The sequence below is a fragment of the Dermacentor variabilis genome, chromosome 4, assembly GCF_050947875.1.
Source record: "Dermacentor variabilis isolate Ectoservices chromosome 4, ASM5094787v1, whole genome shotgun sequence".
NCBI classification, from domain to species: Eukaryota; Metazoa; Arthropoda; class Arachnida; order Ixodida; family Ixodidae; genus Dermacentor; species Dermacentor variabilis.
This window is the reverse complement of record NC_134571.1, coordinates 188,664,575-188,683,379: the sequence shown is the minus strand read 5'-3', so window position 1 is coordinate 188,683,379 and position 18,805 is coordinate 188,664,575. Positions and strand designations below refer to the sequence as shown.

The 18,805-nt window shown below is 49.9% G+C and overlaps 1 protein-coding gene across 1 annotated transcript in view; it reads left to right on the top strand.

The window, feature by feature from the left end:
• The first annotated feature begins 2,189 nt into the window (after positions 1–2,189).
• Positions 2,190–18,805, top strand: part of LOC142578473 (uncharacterized) — a 55,218-nt gene continuing 38,602 nt past the window's right edge. The window contains exons 1-2 of the mRNA XM_075687856.1: positions 2,190–2,275; positions 12,179–12,520. Of these exons, the coding sequence (XP_075543971.1) occupies positions 2,243–2,275; positions 12,179–12,520 (375 nt within the window). The 5' untranslated portion in view covers positions 2,190–2,242. The remainder of the gene's footprint in view (positions 2,276–12,178; positions 12,521–18,805) is intronic.

Genomic DNA, 18,805 nt, shown 5'->3' with positions numbered 1-18,805 from the left:
AAAATGGTCTTTTTCAAACCGTTTCGAAAATACAGGTAGCACTGAAATTAATTGGTCCGTAATTGCACAGGTCACTTTTATTTCCAGATTGAATGGCAACTACCACTTTGGCCCGCTCCATATTATCCGGGAATGACCAATGGTACGTTAAGGATATGTGTAAGGAAGGATATAACGTTTTCCACGACGAACTTGATTGGTTGACCTTTAAAACACGTTGGCGAGCTGGTTGGTTAGAATACATGATAGAGTGTCTAAGCGCGACTGAACGAAAACGTAGAAAGATACGTAGACACAGCGCTTCGCTTTCAACTATAGGTTTTATTTTCGCACGCATCGATAAATATATACCGTACAAGCGGAAACAAATGTGAGAGAAAAAAGAACATTCAGTGGTACATTTTGATGAAGTGCACACGTGTGCAAGGCATGGCGAAAACATATGCAGCAATGGTTACAAAGATAAACCGAGGAATCATATCTCCTTTTCTTATAGTGGCAGTGAAGGCTTGCTCACGCACCTTTCCTCTAATTTTGCAATTTCGTAGGCCTCCACAACCTCCCTTGTCATCCTGCTTTGAGCCCTATACAGAATCGAAGTACTTTCAAACATTTGTTTCCAGGAAGAATCTAGGCAATGAATACCCAAATGACCCAAGATTACCCTAGTGACGCTATATCGAAATTGTTGAATTTCTTTAAAGACTGTCAAGACCTGTCTAAACTTTTTTGTCTAGGTTTCAAAGCCCAGTGGAGGCTGCTGCATTATTATAGGCTCCTGCAATATGGGTTCCCAGTCGCGTTAATCTTATTACTTCACTTGAAGTAGTAAAAAGTAGGTCTACTAGTTTCATTCTAAATATAAGCGTATTGCGAGTATAACATCTATGAAAACTAACCTAGCGCTTATTTCAGTAGCTAACCGCCGTAAAGTTGCCCGTCGTTCGCTATTTCACAAACATCTTATACTACAGCTTTACAAGTGTCTGATGTGCTCGAAACTTCAATACGCATGTGCAATATGGGATCCCAGTCCCGTTAATCTTATTACTTCACTTCCACTAGTAAAAAGTGGGTCAACTCGTTTCATTTTAATTATAACCATATTGCGAGTATAACCTCAGAAAAACTAACCTAGCGCTTATTTCAGTAGCAAGCCACCGTAAGATTGCCCGTCGTTGCTACTTCACACACATGTTAAACTACAGCTTTACAAGACTCTAATGTGCTCGAAACTTCCATATGCACCTGCAATATGCGTTCCCAGTCGCGTTAATCTTATTACTTCACTTGAAGTTGTGAAAAGTAGGTCTACTCGTTTCATTCTAAATATAAGAGTTTTGCGAGTATAACCTCAATGAAAACTAACCTAGCACTTATTTAAGTAGTTAACCGCCGTAAAGTCGCCCGTCTTTCGCTATTTCGCAAAAATTTTACATCCCATGACACTTCACGTCGAGTTCATACTGCGGTCACAGCACATTCCAAACTGCGTCGACCCTCACTGTTGTGTGGCGGACACTGTGATCCATGCCGCTGACGTCGTCACCGCAGTTTACGTCGAGCCGCAACGGACGGGCGGGCACAGGGACTCGAGTCCACTTTTGGACGAATTTGGACGCCCCGACTGGACGAATGTGGGGCTACAGATTTCCCTGGCCTGGGGATCTAGGGAGGACAGAGCAGATTTTTTCGGCTCCTCAGGCTGCTTCACTTCAGTCATGCTATACTGAGGATATGTAACGTTCTCCACTCTTCATTTAGATACTGTAAATAAATTCAGTACGCCAGGTTATCGACGAGAACACGTCGCTCCCTTCAACAACGTTCTTGGCGTGGATAATGGTGGTGGGTAACTGACATTCACCATTAGTTGGGCGTGGTTGTTATCACATGTTCAGCGTAGATGAGTCGGACGACGGCATGAGCCAGCTACCACTTTTTACATGACAGACCCCAACTCTTACACTGCTCGCTCACATTCCAGTCTAATTATTGTGGTATCGCGTTTTGTTTTTCCTTTTAATTTGCGTTTCTCTTCTTCGAATAAGAATTTTCTTGAGCTCCCTACTACCGGCCGACTCTTCGCCTATCCCCCTAGGTGGGATACGAGCCATAAAATAGAACCAACACCACCATCGCCATCATCATCATGTGCTACCAAAAAAGGATCAGAAGAAGAGGCAGAAGAAGAAGATTCCTCTAACGGCTACGTCGTGCTCCACGCAAAAGCGCGTATCCCATGCCCTCTGAGCAGTCGGAAGGCGCCGTTCAAGTAAGCAACGTTACTTCAATAACACGTAATTGTCCGTTGCGATTTAGGGACCCCATTTCTGATGGGTAGACAGTTGCGGGATAGTTATAATCCATTGCACTTCGAAAGGTGCTGCGAAGTAGTTGTTCCTGCGACAATGCTTCGGTAAAACAATTTCGGCCCGCCCAGGGAATGAAACCGGTATCATCGGCTATCTGGCACAGTTGCTTTGCACAGCTAAGAAGGCAGGCAGCAGGCTGTAGGGCGATGGCGAATGAATCCATAGGTCGAAGCGCGGAAGCACTCTACAGGACCCTGCCACTATAGCTTTGTGGCTATAGTCTTGCGCAGCTGAACGCCGCGGCAGACACATTTCAGTGGGGTCCATATGCACAAAACCTTCGTGCACTTTGACTTTATGTGAACTTTAAGAAATCCCACTTGGTGAAAATTAACCTCACGTACCCCACTATGACGTGCCTCAAAATCATGCAGATCCTGGTTTTGGCAGGCACAACCCCAAAATCTACTTTAATTTTAACTATAAGCAAACAAACGCTTTTCCTCGGTAGCTTCGTGGTGCTTCAAAGTGCATGGATGCCTTACTTCCTCTATAATGAAACTCCCTGAACTTGCGCAATTTCCGCAGAATTTACTTACTTTACTTCGGGACGTTCGAATGAGCAGCCAACCAATCACGCATTGAGTTTACCGGTCCACCAGTGACATTGAATCATTCTCCGCAGTATGGTCATGGCGGTGTATCCAAGACACATATACACGCGACTTCGACTTCGATCTCACTTGCGGGGCATGTATAATTACGTGAGCAAATGCGTCCACTCGTGGCCCCGATTACTAACGTTGCCAATCGGCTCGTCATCAAGCCGCACCATTACAGTCACTTCCATGCCAAGTTCGCACCTTTGGCCGTGTCGGGATTGATCTTTATTGTTCTTTCCTATGTAATGCTGCTGGCAACCGTTGAGTCGCAATCGCGGTCGATCACCTGACGCGGCACGCGGAAACCGCCGCACTCCCAGTGTCCACAATGGACGACGTCGCTTCCTTCATCCACCATCACCTCGTTCTTCGCCACGGCGCTCCTCTTGAATTCTTGAGTGACCGAGCGCGCGTGTTTCTTTCTAAAATAGTGAAGTCCGGCTTCATCAGTGCCACATTATACAGCGCAAGACCCCACCTATCGACCCCAGAACAATTGTCTGACGGAACGGCTCAACCGTCTTCTAGGCGACACGCTGTCTATGTATGTCGCCTCGGATCATTCCTAAGACCTTGTTCAACCGTTCGTAACATACGCCTACAGCGCCGCCAAACAAGCCACAACAGGATCTTCTCTGTTTTTCCTTCTCTATGGCCGCGAACCTTCCTGTACCATGCATACAATTTTTCCATGTCATTGAGAGGGTTCAGAGTGCACTCCGGTTTCCACCGCTGTTAAGCATGCCAAGGAATGTCTGCAGCTCACCCGCTCACTCGCTACTGGAGACCAATCCTGCCAAAAGCTTTGAGATGGTGAGGGCTGACCCGCTCCTACCTTCCCGACTGAATCCCTTTTATGGCTCTGGATACGGCCCACGAGCCCTGGCCGCTCTTCCAAACTACTGCTGGAATTTGATGGTCCATATCGCGTCATAGCCCAGATCTCGCCCGTGAACTACATCGCTGAGACACCAATGCCCCAAGCCACCACAGTCGCCGAGGACGTGAAATAGTTCATGTAGAGAGGCTCAAGCCTCAGCATGAGCCCATCGTGTCATGGTCGCCGTAGGTCGCGGGGATGGCTTCTTTTTCAGCCAGGGGCTGATTGTAAGAAAGAGGAATGGCATTGGAAAGTTCCGTCTACATCGGGTGTCGCGCGGCCCGTTCGCCGATCTATAGCAGAACTGTCGCTGCTGCCGATGTTTTTCTGGCCGTCGTGGGACGAGTCGAAATACCTTGTCACAAGCCAACCAATCTACGATTAAGCAAGCCAGCCATAAAACTAATCACTTAATCAATCTAGTCAAACAATCATTATTTCAAGAATGCATTTATTAAGGCGAAAACCTTGTACATCTCACGAGTCAGTCAGCCGCCGATGAAAACGCGTCGTAGACGAACAGTACAAAAAATCTACGAACCCTCGACCTTTGGTGGGAGTAGAAAACATGACCGTTGGTGTTAATGAAGGCGACATTATTACAGGCTGTTTGGATCGCACCGCTGGTACGATCTGTTGGGAACTCGGCGCTGACGCCCGTGGTTGTACCTGGGTCGCAAGCCCCAAGGGTAGCGTTGGCCTGGCGGCCTGGGGTACAACTGGAAGCATCCGAAGGTCCCGGCAAAGCATGAGTCGACTGGTAACAACAAAACAACTTGTTTATTTTAACATCGCAAAGAGTTGGCGGTCAGGTTGACCGAAGTAGAGAGACGGGAGAGCACTTTACTCAACAGAAGAAATCGGAGCCCTCCTTTTGGCGTCCGGGGGCAGCTGTTTTTATACTCTCGCAGTTGAGGGCAAGAAGGAACCCCTCAAAAGACGAGCACGTGAATGTACAATAGGCTAATGGTGACGCACACTGTCGTAGCGCTGCCGTAGCACCATGTCGAGCACGATCTCGTAGCACCCTGTCGTAGCGCTGCCGTAGCACCATGTCGAGCACGATCTCGTAGCACCCTGTTGTAGCGCTGCCGGTCGGGCACAATGACTGTAATGAGAGGATGATCCTTTGCGGTCGCATCGCCGCAGTCGCGCCTGGAAACACCTGGCGATGAGCGTTGCGGCGACGACGATCGGGCCAAAATGTCTGCCGCCCCGCCGCAGTCGCGCTGGCAAAACCACGTGTCGCAGGCGAAACGCAACAGACCGCCCCGCCGGGGGAAGGAGATCCCGATGGACAGGGGACTGCATCCGCTGTCCGGAGGGATGTCGCTCGATGATGCTCATAACCGAAGTCGGGCGTCCCTCGACGTTTCTTGAGCGCAGCGCACAGAGAAGGCCTCGTTCTCTCGTTCAGGTTCGCACGGGACACTGCAAAGTGACTTCGGGAGAGTTCACATTTTTGTTCTCGTTCCCGGCAAGCGTTAGAACTACGCTGAAACTCAACCGCTCAGTCAGCAAGCACGGCACAACCCTCACTAAGCCCTGCCAGGCTCTTTCCCCTTTTTATACCACTGCCTAGTTCCCTACAGTAGTCTAGCATCACTCAGAACGCGTCCACAAATTGAAAAATTGCACTAGAAAGCATATCATCACTTTGAAACACTAAACAAAAGCAATATGTTAAAAAAAATCCTGCCTCAGGAAGAAAAACATCAGTAACAAACAATTTTGAGGCTGATTCCTACGTTAGGGGCTTCGACTTAAGCCATCGGCGTTACCGTTGAGACTCCCCTTTTTGTAACGCACCTCAAAGGAATATTGTTGTAAAGCGAGGCTCCAGCGCAGGAGGCGGCCATTTTTGGGAGAGATGGTCTGCAGCCATTGGAGAGGGCAGTGATCCGTCTCAATGATAAACCTTGAGCCGGCTAGATAGCATGACAATTTCTGAACGGCCCACACGAGACACGCACACTCTTTCTCGGTGGCGCTATACGCCTGCTCACGACTGGACAGCTTACGACTAGCATACAGGACGGGGTGTTCTACTTCTCCATTTTCCCGTTGGCACAGTACAACGCCCATGCCTCGCTCACTAGCATCGCACTGAACAACGAACCCTTTTGTATAGTCTGGCGATCGTAGCACAGGCTGGTTTGTTAGGGCACTCTTTAGGGCGCTAAAAGCTCTTTCCTTTGTCTCGTCCCAGACGACTGTTTGAGGCTCTGTTTTTCTTAGAGCATCCGTCAGGGGAGCCGCGATATCAGAGTACCTAGGGATGTACCTCTGATAGTAGCCGGCGACACCCAAGAACGACCGAATATCGGTCTTGGTGCGCGGTTGCGGAAAGTCTCGCACAGCGGCCACTTTTATTTCAGAGGGGCGGCGACGACCCTGACCAATCACGTGACCGAGGTAGACAACCTCGGCCTGTGCTAACTGGCACTTAGGAGCCTTGACTGTCAAGCCCGCTTCGCGCAGGCGGGTTAGCACTGCCCGCAAGTGTGCCATATGCTCAGACCAGGATGCGGAGAATATCGCTACGTCGTCTAGATACGGTAAAGCGAATTCTTGCTGTCCCCGCAACACTTTATCCATGAGACTTGAAAAACAGTATGGCGCGTTCTTCAAACCAAAACTCAACACTTTAGGACGGAATGTTCCCATTGGTGAAATGAACGCCGCATACCTACTAGCCTCTTCTGTAAGTGGAACCTGCCAATAACCCCTGACAAGATCTAGGGTGGAAATAAACTGAGCGCTACTAACTTTCTCAAGGCGCTCCTCGATGTTAGGGATCGGATAAATTTGATCCTTAGTGATGGAATTAAGCCTGCGCTGGTCGACGCAAGGACGAGGTTCCTTGCCCGGTACCTCAACTAAAATCAAAGGGGAGGTATAATCACTTTCACCTGCCTCAATAACACCGAGCTGTAGCATTTTCTTTACCTCAGCCTCCATAATATCGCTCTGGCGGGGTGACACCCGATACGCCTTGGATCGTACTGGCTCTGTGGAGGTAAGTTCTATATCATGAGTAAGTACAGAAGTCCTACCAGGCCTCTCAGAGAACAGACCTTGAAACTCTTGTAATAGCTGGTGTAGTTCGGTTTTCTGCTCGGGCGACAGCGGTGCTTTACTGATAAGGTCACTAATGACTTGACCGGTGTCTTCCCTGTTCGTCACTGAGCCTAGTCCCGGAAGCTCGACCGGAAGCTCTTCAGGAACGTTTACCATCATGCACACCACTGCTTCCCTTTGTCTATAAGGTTTGAGCAGATTACAGTGGTAAACTTGCTGTGCTTTCCGCTTTCCTGGCAGACTTACCACGTAGTTAACGTCCGACAGTTTCTGAACAATTCGTGCTGGGCCCTCCCACTGCACGTCTAGTTTGTTGTTTAGCGATGTGCGCAATATCATGACCTCATCGCCCACCTCAAAACGACGGGCCCTGGCTGTCCGATCATAATAAACCTTGGCCCTCTGCTGGGCCTTTGTCATTGCTTCACCTGACAACTCCTGTGCCCTTCTTAAGCGTTCGAGGAGCTTAAGTACGTACTCCACCACGACTGGGTCGTCGCCCCTACCTTCCCACGATTCTCGAAGCATGCGAAGCGGAGATCGAAGCGAGCGACCGTACACCAGTTCAGCTGGCGAAAACCCCGTAGCCGCATGCGGCGCGGTCCTTAAAGCAAACATCACCCCAGGCAGACACAGCTCCCAGTCAGTTCGATGTTCAAAACACAACGCTCTCAACACGCGCTTCATGACGGAGTGGAGCTTCTCAACGGAATTCGACTGTGGGTGGTACACTGAGCTGTGTAACAGCTTTACCCCACACCTTTCGAGAAAAGTTGTCGTCAAAGCGCTAGTAAACACTGTGCCCTGATCTGATTGGATTTCCGCAGGGAAACCAACTCGCGCAAATATGGACAGTAGTGCATTAACTATCTCAACTGAGCTGAGTTCTTTAAGCGGCACTGCTTCAGGGAACTTTGTCGCTGGGCAGATCACAGTCAAAATGTGTCTGTACCCCGTGGCTGTTACCGGCAGAGGTCCCACAGTATCAATAACGAGCCGTCTAAAAGGCTCCGTAATGATAGGTACCAATTTCAACGGCGCCCTCGATTTGTCCCCTGGTTTGCCCACCCGCTGACAAGTGTCACATGTCCTCACGAAATGGTCTGCGTCCCGAAAACACCCTGGCCAATAGTACTCTTGCAAGAGACGGTCCTTAGTTTTCTTAACTCCAAGGTGTCCGGACCACGAACCCCCGTGTGACAAGCGCAACAGATCCTGACGATAGCATTGAGGCACGATCAGCTGATCGAACTCCACTCCTCGGCGGTCTAGATACTTCCGGTACAGGACTCCACCTCTTTCCACAAAACGCGCAGTTTTCCTGGCGATACCTTCTTTGACATTGCAGCGCACGTTTTCCAGGCTGCCATCCTTTTTTTGCTCGGCTATCAAAGCCGACCGGCTGACTTTTAGCAACCTATCAAGTCCGTCTGACGTAGGCGCGATGAGCAAATCAGTAGATAGCTCTTCTAACTTTCCCGCGTCGGGCGTTTCCTCTCCAGTATCTGGCGCCTTTAACGTTACAGACTCAAGTTTATTCAGTTCGGGCGTGCTCGGAATATCAGCTTGCTGCGCCTCTGACCCTTTTTCGTTGTTTGATAACGTCGGCCCCGCAACTACCGCCTTTGCAGCGAGCTCCCGAACCTTCGACCTGGTTAAGGCCTGAACACTAGCTTCACCAAACAAAAGCCCCTTCTCGCGCAGGAGGTGATCGGACCTGTTTGAAAATAGGTACGGGTACTGGGGGGGCAGCATAGATGACACTGCCGCCTCCGTCTCAAGCGCTCCGAAAGGTCCTTCAATAAGCACTTTTGCTACCGGCAGACACACGCTATGAGCTTCCACGGCTTGCTTGATCCATGCGCACTCGCCCGTGAACATATGGGGTTCTACGTAAGACGGGTGAACTGCATCCATCGTAGCTGCGGAATCGCGAAGCACTCGGCACTCTTTCCCGTTCACGAGGAGGTCTCGCATGTAAGGCTCGAGAAGCTTCATGTTCTCGTCAGTGCTGCCTATTGAAAAAAACACAACTTTTGGTGTTGTTTCCGGACACTGCGCCGAAAAGTGACCCGGCTTCTGGCACGTATAACAAACGCCCGCTCGTCTCATCTCGAACCGCTTTCTGCGTTTGGCTGCCGCCGTCTCTTTACGTTTGGTCGGACTGCTTTCACTCGCATCCTCACTACGCGTGTCCCCCTTAAATCTCATGGGCGTGAACTTCGGCCTCTCAAACTTGGAGCCAAATTCACCCTTTTGACCGTCCTTAGCTCCGCGAGCCCGACGCGTCACAAACTCCTCGGCTAGCTCAGCGGCTTTAGCCACCGTACAAACGTCTGGCCTATCCAAGACCCAGTATCGCACGTTCTCCGGTAACCGACTATAAAACTGTTCTAGCCCGAAACACTGCAGAACTTTATCGTGGTCACCAAACGCTTTCTCTTCTTTGAGCCACTCCTGCATGTTCGACATAAGCCTATACGCAAACTCTGTATATGACTCACTTCTGCCTTTCTCATTTTCCCGAAACTTCCGACGGAACGCCTCCGCAGACAGCCGGTACTTTTTTAGCAGACTTGATTTTACTTTGTCGAAATCCTCTGCTTCCTCTCTATCCAAGCGAGCGACTACGTCGGCCGCCTCGCCGGGTAACAAAGTGAGCAAGCGCTGTGGCCACGTTTCCCGAGAGAACCCCTGCTTCTCGCACGTTCGCTCAAAGTTAACCAGGAACAAACCAATGTCCTCTCCAAGCTTAAACGGCCGCATCAGGTCAGTCATTTTGAACAATACGCGTTCTCCTGCACCGTGTGCCTGACTTCCATTACGAGCGCGTTCCATCTCTATCTCGAGACGCTTCATTTCCAAAGCGTGTTCGCGCTCTTCTTTTTCTTTCTGCTCTTTAAGTTCGCGCTCCTGTTTCTCTTTTCGCTCTTTAAGTTCGCGCTCCTGTTTCTCTTTTTGCTCTTTAAGTTCGCGCTCCTGTCTTTTTGACCTCTCCTCAATAGTCTCAAGGCATTCCGACAGCTCGTCATCCTCAGCCTCTAACTCAAGAATAGCCTTTAGCAGTTCTGGTTTTCTGAGTTTGTCCGAGACATCCAGACCCAACTCTCTTGCAAGCTCCAACAATTTCGGTTTGCGCAACGACTTCAAATCCATGGCTGCTCTGAATGCTGCTTTCTCTACTGCTTACTATTGTCTTGCCGCAACTAACCCGGCAGCAACGACAACCACAATTACCAGCTCTGTTTCTGACACTAACAAAAAGCCTGGCAAAGCTCAGAAGAAGAAAGTCCCGCACTCACCAAACCTCGCAGGCAGGAATTCCGCGCAGTCGTTCCGCTGCAGGCAACCAGTCGTCACACAGGGCTCGTTGCACTGCTCCCGGATCGTCGTTGAGCTGCTCAGCATACCGTCAACTGCATCTCTTCGCTGCTGGCCTCCGTTGTCGCGATCTCACCGCTGGCAGACAGTTGTTTGAAGTCGGAGGCGATCTCACCGCTGCCAACCAGATGTTTGGATCGCACCGCTGGTACGATCTGTTGGGAACTCGGCGCTGACGCCCGTGGTTGTACCTGGGTCGCAAGCCCCAAGGGTAGCGTTGGCCTGGCGGCCTGGGGTACAACTGGAAGCATCCGAAGGTCCCGGCAAAGCATGAGTCGACTGGTAACAACAAAACAACTTGTTTATTTTAACATCGCAAAGAGTTGGCGGTCAGGTTGACCGAAGTAGAGAGACGGGAGAGCACTTTACTCAACAGAAGAAATCGGAGCCCTCCTTTTGGCGTCCGGGGGCAGCTGTTTTTATACTCTCGCAGTTGAGGGCAAGAAGGAACCCCTCAAAAGACGAGCACGTGAATGTACAATGGGCTAATGGTGACGCACACTGTCGTAGCGCTGCCGTAGCACCATGTCGAGCACGATCTCGTAGCACCCTGTTGTAGCGCTGCCGGTCGGGCACAATGACTGTAATGAGAGGATGATCCTTTGCGGTCGCATCGCCGCAGTCGCGCCTGGAAACACCTGGCGATGAGCGTTGCGGCGACGACGATCGGGCCAAAATGTCTGCCGCCCCGCCGCAGTCGCGCTGGCAAAACCACGTGTCGCACGCGAAACGCAACAAGGCACAGTTAAGATGAAGTTTATGCACTCGAACCCGCGAACTTTTATCGGAAGCCAATGCTCGGCCTTTGGTGGCAGGTGAAACCGCCTTTGGTGGTAATTAAGGCGAAATTAATTAAGAGACAAGTAATTAATATAGACTCAATTAGCGCACTACAACCCACAACTTTGGGTGGGAGTCGAACCCTCCACCTTTGTTGGTAGTTTAGTTAATTAAAGCACTCGAACCTACAACCTTCGATGGCACTCGAACTCACGGCCTTTGGTGCTAATGAAGGGGATCTTAATTCAGGCACAGTTAATTAAAATCGAGTAAATACACAAGAAACCGCGAAATTTGATCGGAATCGAACCCTCGACCTTTGGTGGGAGTCGAACCCATCACCCTTGGTAATTAAGGTGAATGTGATTAAGACACAGGTAATTATAATAGAGTTACTTAAGGCACTCGAATTTACAACATTTGGTGGGAGTCCAACACACGTCCTTTGGTGTTAATGAATGCGATATTGATTAAGGCGCAGTTAACTAGGACAGCATTAACTAAGGCACTCGAACTCGCGACCTTGTTTGGGAGTCGAACCCTCGACCTTTGGAATTAAGAAAGATTACTAAGCGAAGTACACTAAGCGGATTAAGGGGGATGTGTACGTCATGCTCCCGTCTTTAATGAATGGGCACTTGTGCTTTCGCCTTAAGTCGTCTTAGGTATAACATAGGAGACCCTGTGAATTTTTTAAATAAATATAATCATTTTGTAAATAAAAAGGTCACTCCTACTATCAACAATTAAATCACTCGATCAGTCAGTGCAGTCAGTCAATTCGGTAACTGCCGTTGTATGCCTCAATGGCTATGTCATTGTGCTGCTGAGTACAAGGTCGTGGGTTCAATTCTGGCCACGGTTAGCGTATGTTAATTCGGCCGGAAATCAAAATCCCTCGTATACCGTGCAAAGGGTGCACGTTTTAGAACCTAAAGTGGTCAACATTATTCTAGAGCCCAGCAGTACAATATCTCTCATACCCCACATTGCAGTTTCGGTGACCTTAAACCCCGCAATTTAATTTTCAAGCAGTCCAATCCGTCCGATCAACCAGACGCTCGCTCCTTCTAACGTAGGAACCAGCACAGCGCCAGGAGCAGCGGGGTGACGTGATTGTGCGCGACGGTGTCTCCCTCGCCGCCGCGACGGCTTTCTGGTTGATCGGCGGGATCGTCGGTGCTTCGGCAGGCGCGCTCGGCTTCTACGTCATCTCGTACGTGTTGGGGCTTCAAGCCGCGCCCACGCTGCCCGAGGCGCCACGCGAGAGGGACGACGGTACCGTGTGCTACTCGCGCGAATGCCTGGCCGCGGCCGAATATCTGCGTGGCCAGCTTAACCCGCTGCTCGAGCCGTGCCGCAACTTCACGGACCACGTGTGCGGGCGCTTCCACGGACCCGGGCATAGCCTCGTGGAGCTGGTACTGTATGCTACCGAGTGTGCTATAGTTTTCGCTGTAAACAATTTTCATTGCAAAACATTTCCAGTGCTAGCACCTGCGGAAGCTGCAAGTGTGGCGGTTCAGCCAGGCTGCTATTCTGGGCATCATCAAATTCCACCATAATAATCAATTCTACATCTTGCCAGTTCTGATTGGGGCAGATGGCTGCCGCGACCTCTCTGATTGGCTCGAATTACCGGCATTACAGTATCTCAAAATACGGCGGGATTCAACTATATGGAGAGTAGAAATTCAGCGTTGGAATGGTTGGTTGTGCATTGATTCACCTGAACTTCGTCCTTGTGGCCGCAAACGGCTCAGGGTTTCTGCAGATCGATCATTTTCCACGAAATCTTGCTCTCTTAAACGTAACACACTCACAGGATATGATTGTGCTTTTGCTCGGAGTCTTACTGCCGTGATGTTTTCAAAATTATATTGTTAAGAAATTTAGAAGGATAAAGCGTAATAACATCGCAGGAACGCTTGAAGCCACAAGCAGATATTTATTTACAGTACCTTCAGAGTAAGTGTACATTATAGAGGGGAGAGGCAACATAAGGGAGGTAAAAATGATGTACAGAAAAGGCACAGTATAAGTAACAATGGTAAATTATGCTCGCTCAGTGATTTACACATCATAAACAAAAATTATAGTGGTAGTTCACCATAGCAATCTCTTGATACACTTTTCAATAAAACAAATTGGGAATGATAGGTCAATATATGCGTCTGCACGGCCACTCGGTCAAACGGCACAGGTGCAGCCTGTTGCAGGCGCCTAAAAATGTTGCGAGTGGCCCACTTGAGCCAGCCGTCGCCGCGGTGCCACCAGTCGTACAGCAAGCGGCAGCGGGGTACTGGCGTTCTTGCTTTCCGGGGTGCTTTACGACCGCGCGCGGCACGTAGAGCTAAGAAATCATGTTCTTTAAGCTTGCTGGACTATGGTGGTTTGGATAAAGTGTACCCCGCCCTTGAAACAATCAACAAATGTTAAAGTATGTAATACCTTACACCCTGAACGCTAATACAATCTTAATTGATGGCCCCCCAATAAATAAACGTGCTTTAAAGCAATACCTTTAAACAGAATTGCTTAATCGGCAGCTGATTTATATCATGTAGTTTACATTCGGCATTGGGCGTTGTTTTGTGTGGATTATTTTGGAATGATTTTGCAGGCATTGGTCTAATTTCCATTTTTTTTTCTCTCTCGCTCTCCGTTCTTGCAGCAGTTCATTCTTCATAAAATATTTAATTTGAAGGTATACATGTGTGCACTAGAGTGGTGTGTATATATTCCAAGTGCGTGTGTATATTTGAATGTATATGCGTGTGTATGTATATGTATATATATGTGCTTATATATACGATTATGCGCGCCACTTCTACGGGTGTTTGCGCGCGTACGTGGGAGCATAACAAGTCAGTGTACGATATAGTTTTGTATGGGTGCATGTTATACGTAATTTTTTTTCTAGTTCTTCACAGCTTGGCGCGATCAGTTTTTTTTCTTTGTTTCGCGTGTTGCTTTTTTTTTTCTTGTACAGGTGTGCGACATACACTGCTGTTTTGCCGCTGTTGCAGCTGCCTGTAGGGCCCCAGACCTCGTCAAGCTGCTTCATGAGCAGCTTATTATTTTTCTTTGAGGAATGTAAAAAGTCTTTCTGATTCTGATTCTGAAATCACAGCCCTTTTTCAGCTGTACACTTTTGATCTAGCGGTAGTCGGCTTGTACAGCTATTTGCAGCCTCAAGCTTCATGCTATCACGTAGAAATCAGTAATCATGATATCTTGCCTTCTCTGTCAGCTCATAAAATGCGAGCGAATTATTCTTGTCAAAGAGGCACGGACGACTACTCAGATAAATTTATTGAACGACATTTCATAAACTAACAGTTAGTTCTTATCACTATCGCGTTGATTTTGGTAGCCATGATGCAGCAGTTTTGTGACCTAGTTAAAAATTGATTTTCGTTGTTTTTTAAGTAATGTCGATATATGGCAAGCCTGTTTATGTTGTCTTGTGTATTAAACTTAATGCGTGGAAGAAAATTTGCGCTAGTTAGGACGCTTTATTGAAACTATCTTGCCGACAGACGTGTATATAAATGAAAACGAGGAAAAAAGCGGGGCGCAAACCGCTTGATTCGCAAACCGAATGCCCTTGATAATAATTGTTTGCATATGATCTACAAATCGTCCGTGCAGACCGTGACATGATGAACGAGGTATAAGTTATCCAGCAAAACTTTTCTGATACCAGGGCTAGCGTTCTATATTACAGTAGTAAAAATCTGCAGGACGCTTAAGCTTTGCCTTTAAGAGTGGAAAACGATAGCATTCGAAAATCTCTGACTGCTTCTCACGCTTTCCGGCAACTGCAGCATATGTAACCCTAATGTTTACCGAGAAATGCTGGCGGCTAACGCTGTGCACGAAGGTGGGCATTCTGGTAGAAACGCGGGCGCTTGCTTGAGCAGCGGATGCATGGATGGAGGTATGTATTGCCACATCCTATATGGTCGCCGCGGGTATGTGCCAGGCGATGAGAACGACGCTGAAGTGGCGCGCGAGTGGAAAAACAGAGACGACAACGACGTCGCGTTGACTGCTCTCATAAAAGTGCTTTTACACGTCCTCTACGCCGGCTATCCGTCTCCTAATAGGCTGCGACACTGGTGGAGGTGCTGGGTAGGATTGTCTCATGCTCGGCACCCCTTCGCGGAGCCATACCTCGAAAGCGGAATCACCTTCGTTCATCGAAACTCCTGTTCACCGGTACAGTCGCCGCCTGCTAGGCCTGACGCCCGAGTTCAGCCCTTTGCAGGACCCTGCTGGAACGCGTCAACCTACTTCCGCCATGGCTACTGCAACTCCATCGCAGGTGACGCTGCAGAATCCTAAGATACCAGAAAGTTTCCACAGCGACGCTTTTGAGGATGTCTAAGATTGGCTTGACCAATTTGAGCATGTCGCCAGTTATAATGACTGGGGCTCCCAGCAAAAGCTGTCTAATGTCTATTTTGCGCTTCAAGACAGTGCGCGGACGTGGTTTGTGAACCGGGAGAGAAATTTGACCACGTGGGATACCTTCCGCACCCAGCTGCTAGACACGTTCACTAGTAGCGACAGAAGAGAAAACGCGCAGCGCCTACTTGAATCCCGTATTCAAAAACCAAACGAGAGCGTTGCCATGTTTGCAGAAGATATGGCCCGCCTTTTCCGCAGAGCAGACCCTGAGATGGCCGAAGAAAAGAAGTTGCGCTATCTCTTGAGCGGAGTGAAGGAGGAACTCTTTGCCGGGCTCGTGAGGAACCCACCAACGACAGTGGCCGAATTTAGCAAGGAGGCTACCGCTATAGAACGGGCACTACAGCAACGGTACCGCCAATATGATCGCAAGAGTTCGCCGGTGAACGCCTCCATTATACCTGAGAGCTGCAGCACGTCTCTACGTGAAGTCATCAGAGAGATTGTGCGAGAGGAGATCCGGCAGCTCGGGATCTCTCCCATGGCACCAGCGGTGGCTTCTGTCGCTGATATCGTTCGGGAGGAAGTTCGAGAGGCCTTTTCGTCGCCCGACTGGCAGGCGGTGCCGCGACGATTGACCTACGCGGAAGCTGTCTGCCGTCCACCTCCTGCCACTTCGATGCTGCTGACACCGTCGACCACTACGACGCAGCCATCACCGCCACCCCCGACGCCCTATTTTCGACAGTCACAGCCGCCGCCAACTATGCCGTATCGCCGCCAGTCGATCGCTGCGCCTCGTTTCTACAATGAATCCTCTGCCGGCTACCCGCTTCGAAAGACCGATTTGTGGCGCACCGCTGACCGCCGGCCGCTATGCTTTCATTGCGGCGAAGCAGGACATGTTTACCGCGCGTGCCACTACCGCGCGGCTGGGTATCCAAAATTTTCCAGCTGCAGTTACCCTGTGTCTGATGCTGCAAGTAGCCGCGACGGAAATTCTACAAACTTTCGGCCAGAAGGTTCAACGACGCCTCGATCGCGTTCCCCCTCTCCGGCTCGTTACACCCCACCGACCCGTCGCGAATTTTCTGACGCCTCTAGGGGCAGGTCCCCTAGCCCGCACCGGGAAAACTAGACGCAGCGACCTCCGGGGGTGAGGTTGCAAACCGGCTAGCTACCCAAGAGCCCCCCTCTCCGACGATCGACGACTCTACAACTCCGACGACTCCAACCACACCTCCTGTAACCGACGCCGTCAGCGCCGATCTTGTCGTTTGCATTGACGGCCATCAAGTGGCCGCTCTCGTCGATACTGGTTCGCATTTTTCGATAATCAGTCAAAAGCTGGCCGACAGGCTGCGAAAAGTGAAGACGCCGTGGACCGGGCCCAACATCCGAACTGCCGACGGCCAGTTGATGACGCCGATTGGAAAATGCACAGCCAGAATAGTAATCGCCGGCGCAACCTTCGTCGCCACCCTCGTCATTCTCTTTGAGTGTTGTAAAGAACTTATATTGGGGATAGATTTTTTGAGAGAGTATGGTGCAGTGATTAATGTCCGTGACCTCGTCGTCACATTTTCTACGAGTTCAGACGACGTCGACCCCGCGGAGCACCAGCGACCCCACTTACGTATCGCCGACGACGACGTCACGCTTCCGCCGCGAAGCTGTTCCCTCGTGCCTGTAATCTGCGACAACTTCAACACTGCCACTAGCGTCGCTGAACACATCGACGCACTGGTACTGAGTCAAAGCGTTTCCATCGCCAGGGCCGTAATTAACGTACACGACGGACGTGCTGAACTCCTGCTGACGAATTTTACCGGGGAACGTCGACACATTGTTAAAGGCACGGCTGTTGCTTACTTCGACGAATTTACATCAATACAGGACTGCCTCTCAGTGGAGCACGCGACGTTCATTGGGGCTATGCCTGCCCTGTGGTCGATATCAGTCCCACCTTATCACCCGTCGAACGCAGCAGCCTTCTTGAGCTCATCAATGAGTTTAAGAGCTGCTTCTCATCCACGTCACGAGTTAGCCAGACGCCGCTCACTAAGCACCGTATTGTCACCGAAGCCGACGCCAGACCAATTCGGCAGAATCCTTATCGTGTAGCACTGAAAGAGCGCGAGGCAATCCAAACACAAGTGAAGACGATGCTTGACGACGGCGTTATTCGGCCGTCTAAGAGTCCTTGGGCATCGCCTGTCGTATTGGTGAAAAAGAAGGATGGTAGCCTGCGCTTCTGCGTCGACTACCGAAAACTCAACCTGATCACAAAGAAAGACGTTTATCCGCTACCGCGTATCGACGATTCACTGGACAGGCTACGAAACGCACGTTACTTTTCGTCGATGGATTTGAAAAGCGGCTACTGGCAAATAGAAGTTGATGAGAGAGACCGTGAGAAGACCGCTTTTGTTACGCCCGACGGACTTTATGAATTTCAGGTGCTCCCCTTCGGTTTGTGTTCTGCGCCGGCAACGTTTCAACGACTAATGGACACTGTACTCTCAGGCCTCAAATGGGAAACCTGTCTGGTCTACCTCGACGACGTGATTGTTTTCTCCGTAACGTTCGAGGAACACTTACGGAGACTAAAGATGGTCTTCGAAGCAATACGCTCAGCTGGTCTAACTTTAAAACCTGAAAAGTGCCATTTTGGCTTTGAAGAACTTCAATTTCTCGGTCACGTTGTTAGTCGTGAAGGTGTCCGACCTGACCCTGATAAAATATCTGCCGTTGCTAATTTCCCAACGCCATCAGATAAAAAGGCCGTGCGACGTTTTCTGGGCCTTTGCGCCTACTACCCACGGTTTATTGCGGAATTTTCGCGCATCGCATGGCCATTGACCCATCTTACCAGAGAAGATGTCCCCTTTGTGTGGGGTGACGACCAGCAACGGGCTTTTGATGATCTACGGGAACGGCTGCAGGCGCCTCCCGTCCTCGCACACTTTGATGAAGACGCTGCTACGATTCTTCATACCGACGCTAGTGATGTCGGCCTCGGCGCAGTGCTTGTACAGCGGCAGGACGGCACCGAAAGAGTGATTGCTTACGCCAGCAGGACGCTATCCAGGACGGAGGCTAACTACTCCACTACAGAAAACGAATGTCTCGCTCTGGTGTGGGCCGTCCTGAAATTTCGCCCATATTTGTATGGTCGGAGTTTCACCGTTGTCAGTGATCATTATGCACTTTGCTGGCTGACTAATTTAAACGATCCAGCTGGTCGGCTTGCGCGCTGGAGTCTTCGGCTCCAAGAGTTCGACTTCACG